The sequence below is a fragment of the Trachypithecus francoisi genome, unplaced genomic scaffold (assembly GCF_009764315.1).
Source record: "Trachypithecus francoisi isolate TF-2019V2 unplaced genomic scaffold, Tfra_2.0 Lachesis_group1, whole genome shotgun sequence".
In the NCBI taxonomy this organism is placed as follows: Eukaryota; Metazoa; Chordata; class Mammalia; order Primates; family Cercopithecidae; genus Trachypithecus; species Trachypithecus francoisi.
Window position 1 is genome coordinate 7,846,605 of NW_022681454.1, and position 9,251 is coordinate 7,855,855.

Here is a 9,251-nt window from a genome sequence, read left to right on the forward strand (position 1 = left end):
GACAAACACTGAACATCAGGAACTACCAAAGAGCAGGAGGCTTGGTAAACACCCAGGCTTTGGTAAGAACACCACAGAGCTACATTCTAGCAGTAAGTGTGAAATATAGACCAGCTCTCACAAGACTTCAAACCATTTGAGTCTCTGTGAGGATTTAAGATGAAGCATGATTCCTATCACCTCTAGCACAGATGCCTGCAAAGACCCGAAGGAAAATCTTTCTAGGAAATATAATATCATCCAAATCCTCGAATTATCTCTATACTATTTCCTATATAATACCCAGTATGTAATTTTTTTACAAAAAGGCAAATTAGAGGACAAGATAGGTTTAAAATGAAACAATAGACAATGAAAATAGACCCACAGGGTTTCTAAATAATCGAGTTACCCATTATTTACCCAACTGGGCTCCAGACTGAGACCCTGTCTCAAAAACAAACAACAAAACAAAACAAAAAAAGATGGCAAAAGAGTCTGTCCCACTCATGCCATATCTCACTGCAGGCTGGCTAGTAGTGAATGTGATCTCTGATCCATGTTGTTCTCACTCTGGGAACCAGACTGAAATAAGTTCCACCATGTAGATCACTGTGGTTGCTCCAAGACAGAGTGATATAAAGTGACACTCACTAGGTCTTCAATACTTTCTCCAAGATGTGACATATATCATCTCTACTCAAATGGACCAAAACAAGTCACATGGTCTCACATAACTTCAAGGGGACAAGGAGGTATAATTGTGTGTGTGTGCATGAAAGTACAGGGGAACAGGATGTTGGTGAACAGTGATAATGTTCCCACATTCAAACAGGATAATGTCCCGCCTTGAAAGAATGAGATATTTATATTGATGACTTCACAGATGGAGCACTTGTGGGAGATGAAGCAGAGGCCAAAATCTTCAATGCATAAGGGTACCCCGAGGAGGTCACAAAAATCAAGGACTGAGAAGAGGAAGACTCCAGGACTGCTAACAACATTGACATCCATGTTTTCCTTGGTTAGCTCCAGCTAAGGGAATGACCTCAGTCTAACAGAGTCTGTTTTTCTCTTCTTAGGTAATTCAGGTCTGCCTTAACTAGAGATTCTCCTCTGGTATCCTAAACTATGTGTCCTCACTGTTCTCTAAACTAGAATATCCTTTTAGGGTGTTAGGACCCTCAACGTTCCTTGTAAAACAGTTTCTTCATCTCAGTCTGCCATTTCTCAAAGTCTAGATTTTAGCTAAGGGTGTAATGCTAAGAATATCTGTTTCTTCCCATTCTCCCGGAAAAACGCCTAGGCTCAGCACCAGATTATGCTGTTTGATCCTGCTAAAATACTGATCCTTTATCTCTTGAGGCGTTTAAAGCCTTCCCTCAAGACTCAACATAAATCTTGCCTCTATCCTAACACCTATTCACTTCAGCTCATACTGTTGGAAAGCCAGTCCCCGAGCTCTAGGCCCCTTTGCGATCCCACAAAGCAGGAATTTTGTCTTACCTAGAAAGGAGCAGGGAAAAGCTTTGCCTTCTCTCTCACTGGGAAGTGAGGTGACATCCCGAGTCATGATATGCACGAGTCAGAAATCATCACGGGCTGCCATTTAGCTGTGTCCTATCTCTTTTTGGGAATTTCTTATGAGTTCTCTGTGCACCATGATTAAGAGCCACTAAGCTACTGGCAGTGTAGGGTCCACTCTGAATAACCAGTTCTCTGCTCAAGCAAGTCTCAGGGTCAAAATTGAAGGACAAGAGTAGGAAGGCCATTCTGGTCTCAAATCCAAGACATACTCTCCAATGACTTTACTGAAAATAAATCAGTTTGTTTCTCAATAGCTTCAGAATCCAAAGGAATCCAAGAAATTGGCCCCCAATAAGTGACTGTTTTCATCTTCCATTCAACAGATGGCTGCTCTATGCCCTCATTGGCCTTATTCTAGGCTTTGCAGATACAAAAGTGGAAAACAACTGAGTGCTGTTCTTTAGGAGGTTGTAGTCTAGTGCAAAAGGTGGACGTGGAATCAAATGATTAAGTAGGATACGCCAAAGGGTCCCAGCCTGTGCTCCAAGGAACACAATAATAACAGGTGTGGGGGATGAATGTTTTTTCTATCTGCCTGCCCGGCATCCACTTACCCTTTTTCCGCTGATACTCCAATATCCCTTGGGAAAATTCTTCACATAGACCCTTATTCCAAATTCCTCAAGTGGAGCTGACTCTACCTCCTGAATCTAAAAGTAGGCATGTGACCCAGTCCAGCTGATTAGAGCCTCAAATCTCCCTACTCACAGTAACTGATTCAAAAATACCCAAGACTCAATTAGAGCCCATCAAAGTAACCATGGGACATTTTCTGCAACTACTACGAGAAAGATACTCTCTTTTCCATACTCAGAGCTATCGACATGGAGGTTGTGGGAGCCCCGTGAAGAGACAGTCTGCCTGAGAATAAAGCACAGAATCCAGGAACGAAGATTCTTGATATTATAGGGAGCCGGCTTCCAGCCATGGCTGATGAGATCGACACCTTCATTCATTCACTCATTCATTTATTCACCAAAAAATGACCAGACATCTGTTATGTTACAGGTGTTATTTTAGGCCTTAGGGATACAGAAGTGAATAAACTATGCAAAACCCCTACCTTAAGGAGCCTGCAATTCCTTAGGAAGAAACAATCACATAAGATCCCTCTACTGAAGGCAGTGGTCCCCAACCTTTTTGGCACCAGGGATCAGTTTCATGGAAGACAAATTTTCTATGGACAGAGCGAGGACAGTTTCAGGACGAAACTGTTCCACCTGAGATCATCAAGCACTAGTTAGATTCTCATAAGGAGTGCACAACCTAGATCCCTCACATGCGCAGTTCACAGTAGGATTTGCACTCCCATGAGAGCCTAATGCTGCTGCTGATCTGATAGGAGGCAGAACTCAGAGGTTAATGCTCCCTCACTCACCATTCACCTCCTGCTGATGGCCCAGTTCCTACAGACCACGGACTGATACCAGTCTGTGGCCCAGGGGTTGGGGATCCCTGATTTAAAGTACTTGCACTGAGTGGAGAAAAACAGACAATAACCAAGAAAATAAGTAAAATAAATATTATGATAGATAGTGATAATTGCCACCAAAAAAAAAATACAGCAAGGAAAAGGATTTGGAATGACATTTTAAGTAGGGTGATCAATGAGGGTCTAATGAGTCAATAACATTTTCCTGGAGACCCGAAGGAAATGAGAGTGGACTGTCGGGGAGATGCCCTCGGGCAAGAGGGGCAGGTGCCAGGGCTATGGTGTGAGGGTGCAGGGCATGTTGGACAAACAGGAAGGAGGCAGGTGAGCCGGGAGAGACAGAGGAAGGTGCAGTCTCAGAGGGTAGTCGTGATGGGCATCCATAAGGACTTCAGCTTTTATTTTCTCAACGATGCAAGTTGTGCCTGGGGCTGGAAGGAGGATTTGAGGGTGGACTGAGCAGAGCAGAGGACTGATCTGGCCCATGGCATATTTTAACAGGATCAATCTGGCTGCTGCATTGAGTGGACAGTGATGGGAGTAAGGACAGACCATTTAAGGACTTAGAGAGGTGACTATAATAATCCAAACAAGAGCTATGACCACGGCTTGGACAAGAATGGTAGTGATAGAGAAGGCAAGAAATGGCCAGAGCCAATTTATTCCCCTAAAAGCACTTTGTCAGCTCGGGCAACAGAGTGAGACCTTGACTCTAAAAATAAAAAAATTTAAAAAAATTAAAAATTAGCCAGGCATAATGGTACAAGCCTATTGTCCCAGCTACTTGGGAGGCTGAGACGGAAGGACTCCTTGAGCCTGGGAAGTTGAGGCTGCAGTGAGCTAAGATCCCACCACTGCCCTCCAGCCTGAGCGACAGAGTGAGACCTTTTGTTTTTTTAAAAACAACAAAAGCACTTACTGTTGCTTTTCCATTATTTGCAACTGGAGGAGGCTCAGCTAACGTGCCCTATTTCACCAAATCTTAGACGACATCCACAGTAAAGCCACTATTATTTTATGCAACACGGTGAAAAAAAGCAACTCTGCCAATTAATCTGTGGTATGACCCTTTCTCTGCTTATTATATATCATGTGAGCGTGAACAGCTATGACCACTTGCACACAATGAATTAAACTTCTGCCTAAGGAATGTGGATGATGGTCCTGTCACAATGACACAACGGCAAATATTTAGCTGTGGTTTAGCTTCAAAGTATTTAAATCAGACTTGTTCTGGTAGGCAGGTGTTTACATCTTCAACCTTCAACCACACAATGACTAGGTTTGGGAGAGCTTGTTTGTTCACTGGACCATGTCACTCCCTGCTTAAAACCCTTCAGTGACTCCAAAATGCCTATAAGATCAAGTCCAAACACCTGACCATGGCCACTGGGCCCTTTAAGGCCGGCCAGGCATTCAGGGTTCATTTTTTATGCCTTCCAGCTTCATACTGCCCAGTGCAGGAGTACTAAGCTCCCTCAATCCCCCCACATGAGCCAGGCTTACTCTTTACCATCTGCCTTTGCACATACTCTTCCCTTTCTCTGAAACGTCCTTCCTCCTTCTATCAGCCACTTCTTCCCCCCAGGTAACTCCTGCCATTTCTGCAAGATGCCAGTCTAAAAGAGGAGGCCTTTTCAGATCCCTCCTCCCCACTCTGAGTTAGGGACCCTCCTCCAGGATATCCGCATCACCTGAGCTCACCCACAACAGGGCACTTACACACCCTGTGTTGTCCTGGTGGTTTACTGGCACTGGGAGCAAATTGTTAACACTTGTCTTCATTCTCCTCATATTCCTGGTCCCCAGCACAGGGGTGGGTGCAGAAATTATGAACAGTAAATGCCTACGAAATAAATGAGTTGGTTGGTGGCAAGTAACACTGTTTTACCTACACAAGGAACTGTGTGAGAGATATACTGGCAAAATCAAACAAGTTAATGTTTCATTGGGCTGGAAGATGGCAAAATGAGGAGAGCCCTAACCTTATATTTCTTTCTTCCTTTCTTTTTTTTTTTTTTTGAGACAGAGCTTCACTCTTGGTGCCCAGGCTGGAGTGCAATGGTGTGATCTCAGTTTACTACAACCTCCGCCTCCCGGGTTCAAGGTATTCTCCTGCCTCAGCCTCCTGAGAAGCTGGGATTACAGGTTCCTGCCAACATGCCCGGCTAATTTTTGTATTTTTAGTAGAGACAGGGTTTCACCATGTTGGTCAGGCAGACCTCTCCTGACCTCAGGTGATCTGCCCAACTCGGCCTCCCAAAGTGCTAGGATTACAGGCATAAGCCACCGCGCCCAGCCTCCTAACCTTGTATTTTAACAAGCACCAAAACAGGCAGTTAACCTTAGGCCCAATCTGCTTATAGAATAAGGAACAGGAACAGGAAAATCAAAAGGTTGGCTACACCAGAGATAACTCTTTTGCCAATGAATATTTTCAAGCTGGGGATAAAAGACAAAGACGGTTTTCAATATAAGGGTGGCAAATTTCCTCTACAAATAAAAGAGAAAGATGCTAGGAAAATTAGCAAAAGCATGACCTTTGACCCAGGCTAGAACTGCAAACCCCTGCAATTGAGGGTGATGCTGCATAGTGTTCAAACTCTTATTGCGACATGCAAGAGCCTCCATCACCTCCGTGCCCACCTATCCTCTGTCCACAACTGGCTCCTTACCTGCATGTGCTCCAGACTAAAGACCAGGAAAAGCTGGGGCCTCTCAGTGCCCCCAAGACCCTGCACTGGTTTCTCAAAGCCCTTATCACCATGGATGGTCATTCAGGGCCATTAGCCTAGGAACTCCTTTAAGGAAGGCTCTCTTGGGCCTGACACAGCAGGTGCTCCCTTAACCTTGACTGTGTTCATCTATCTTTTTGAGAAGGGTTCTCCAGGCAGGCACGTGAGTAGCACTCATAGCCCTGGGAGTTCTAGAAGCCATCCATGATGTACGCACACAGCCAATGCCCTGGGTAATGATGACAGGTACAGCTTTCAAAGCAGACTGTCCTGCCTCAAGCCCAGCTCTACTTCTTACCAGCAGTGACCAGGACAGCCCCCTTTCTAAGGCAGCCACCTCAAGGGGCATGAAAAGGACGGAGTGAACACTGTGTGCTAGCATGGCTGGAACATAGTAAGTGCTATGTCTCAGCTCTTATCTGGGGCACAGTAGAGACTGGCGAGTCAGCACAGTAGGAAACCAGCTTTGAGAGGCAGAGGGCTCTTTTTTTTTTTTTTTTTTTTTTTTTTTTGAGACGGAGTCTTGCTCTGCCGCCCAGGCTGGAGTGCAGTGGCCGGCTCTCAGCTCACTGCAAGCTCCGCCTCCCGGGTTCACGCCATTCTCCTGTCTCAGTCTCCCGAGTAGCTGGGACTACAGGTGCCCGCCTCGTCACCCGGCTAGTTTTTTGTATTTTTCTTAGTAGAGACGGGGTTTCACCGTATTAGCCAGGATGGTCTCGATCTCCTGACCTCGTGATCCGCCCGTCTCGGCCTCCCAAAGTGCTGGGATTACAGGCTTGAGCCACCGCGCCCGGCCTGGCAGAGGGCTCTTAACAGATAACGGCACAGCTCGGTACTGCTTGCAATTTATAAGGCAATTTTCACGTGGATTACTAGTGGTTAAGCTTCAAACAACCCTATAAAGTAGCAAGTGGTATCATAACTTACATTTCATAGATGAGGGGACTAATGTTTCAGAGAGGTGAAGTAAGTTTTCCAGGGACATGCTGCACTGGAAAGAGGGTTCTGCTAGTCCAATACTGAGCTCTATCGACCTGAACCGCAAGGACCCACCCAGGAAGTTGAGATGCGGTTGGACAGCCTACACCACTTCTGCGCCAGGGAGGCTGCCCAGAGCAGGACGGAACCACAGAGTTTAGCAAAGAAAAGTTTCCCTGGGCTGTCCTGGGTGACTGAAGAGAGTTGCATCCAACAGGCCCTTGCACGAGACCAAATGCGTCATGGGCACGCGCGCGCGCGCGCGCGCGCGCGCACACACACACACACACACACACACACACACACACACACACGGTGCAATCCGCTCCCCCAGGCCACCTCCGTCAGCCTCAGGCTTTCAAAGAAATCTCGGTTTCCTGGGGAGCCCGAGCCTAGAAACATCCGGACTAGCCTCGAAGTCAACTCCTCCCTTCCACACCCCCACGTGCAGGTTTCCGGTTCAACTCTCTGAAGCCGCCTCCCCAGTCCCGCGCTAGGCACCCTCCCGACCACTAAACGGCACCGGGTACCTAGGAGTTGCCTCAGCAGAAGCGCCGCGCCTGGCACGGGGTCGGGCACACACTGCCTTCGCTGGGCGAAGCGGCCGTGCCTGGGTCCCCGCGCCGGGCAGCATGCGGTGCCCCGCAGGGCTCGGCCGACTGTGGTGGAGAGAGGGGATGCCTGGCCCCTGCCCGAGCGGGGCGGCGCGAGGCGGGAAGTCGCACCCCTAGCCCTCTTACCTTCCTCATTCTCGTCAAACACTGGGGGCTTGTGGGAGTGGTTCCCGCCCATATTCCGCCGTTGCTACCGCTGCTACATGCCCGGCCGCTGGGAAGCCGGATGCGGGATGTGGGACGCGCGCAGAGATGCGGGATGCCGGGGGCGCGCCCAGTCCAGGTTGTAGCCGCGCGCGGAGCCCGAGTGGGCCGAGCGCCGTGCAGGGGCGGGGACTGCGTTCCCCTTATCCTGGGTGCCCCGCGGAATGTGCTCGCAGGGACCCCGTGCCCGCCGCGTCCTCTGCCGTGCCCCGCCTCGGGCTGCGCTCGCAGGTCCTTACTCCAGTGCCCGCCCGGGAACCCGGGAGCTCCTGGCGCCGGGGCCAACGTGCGGCGCTCCTCGCCGGCTTCAGCGGGCGGGAGACGCGAGGCGGCGCGGAAGGAGGGGAAGGAGCGGGGGAGGAGGGGACGGGCGAAAGCAGCACGCAGTGGGCGGTGGCAGGGCGGAAGGAGCTGAGAAAGGGATCGGCCCAGAGGCATCTGAATCCCTGCTCGGCCCTCCGTCGGCCAGCAACTCGGTCCCTCCAGGCAGTAAGCTATTTGTCAGCACCCACTATGGCCAGGCCCCGGCTACGCGCTTTGTTAGCACCATCCCGCATCCGCCTCCAACAACCCAGCAGTAAGAAAGCATCGTTCATATTTTAGAGCGCGCTAGACGGAGGTCCAGAAGTAAAGGGGCTCTTAGTTCTGTGGTTAGTCGGCCCTGGCTGCGAAGTGAGTCCCAGGACTCCCCGCTAGGCTATATTTGCCCATTCATATTGGGACGGGCAGTGGAGTGTCTCCAACTGACGCTGTTCCTCTTAAGATTTTTCTCAGTGTTTAATGAATTAAAGTATCTAGACCCTCTGGGACTAATCTGACTCCTTCATTGTACATGGGGAAACTGAGGCCCAAGACAGCTGTAGTTTGCCCCAAACCATTCTCCCTGGGAATGGCAGGGCATGAGTCTCGGGATTCCCCCAAAATTGGGCAGCAGCGGCGTCCGATTTAGGGGCAAGGCTAGCATCAGGGTCCCCGGGCTCCCGCGGCTGGAGCTAGGGAGCCTGAATGGGGAGATACACGCCACAGTTGCGGGTGCCTAAGTAAGGGGTGCGGCAGATGCGCCCCGAAGCTTGTGGGGTGAGCGCGGATTCCCAGGACGCTCCCTGAGGGACAGGCAGATCCCCCTACCTTGCAGTCCTGCGGGCCCAGCTCGCCAGACTGCAGGGAATCTTTGGCCACATCCTGCCCTCTGCTGGGCGCCTGGAACCACTGTCCGCGCTTTGTTAGAAAACAGGGGTTCTTTGTAAGTCTCTTCATCCTATTTCGTCCCCCAGTCCCCATCCCCTACCTGGTCTTTCTCTCCAGTTCTCTCCCCTTCTTTCTTTTTCTTGGAGGAAGGGTGAGGGTAGCGGGGGAGCCTAATACAGAAAACAAAACAAAACAAAAAACTCCTAAAGGCAATGAGAAAGAACTGAGAAGGTCTGAGGCAGGCCCACCCACTATGACCCGGAGCTGGCTCTACCATTTACTGGCAATGTGTCCGACCTTGGAGTTCTCATCTGCAAAGTGGGCTGATTGATATTAACTACCTGGGCTGGCTGTGAGAATTATATCAGGTAATATTTATAAAAGCAGGCAACAGTGCCTGGCATATAATAAATGATGAATAAATATTTCTTGCCTTTCTTTCCACCAACAAGCATACACTGAGTGGCCAGTGTGCAGCAGGCAATGCCCTGAACACAGAGCTGGCCCCTAGCTCAAGGAGCAGAGGGAGAAATG

General features: G+C 49.4%; 1 protein-coding gene across 1 annotated transcript in view; it reads right to left on the reverse strand.

The window, feature by feature from the left end:
* The window catches only part of STK32B (serine/threonine kinase 32B), a 438,704-nt gene extending 430,793 nt beyond the window's left edge, over window positions 1–7,911 (reverse strand). Inside the window, exon 1 of the mRNA XM_033213721.1 lies at window positions 7,452–7,911. Coding sequence (XP_033069612.1) covers window positions 7,452–7,503 — 52 coding nt within the window. The 5' untranslated portion in view covers window positions 7,504–7,911. The remainder of the gene's footprint in view (window positions 1–7,451) is intronic.
* Between the last annotated feature and the right edge of the window lie 1,340 nt (window positions 7,912–9,251).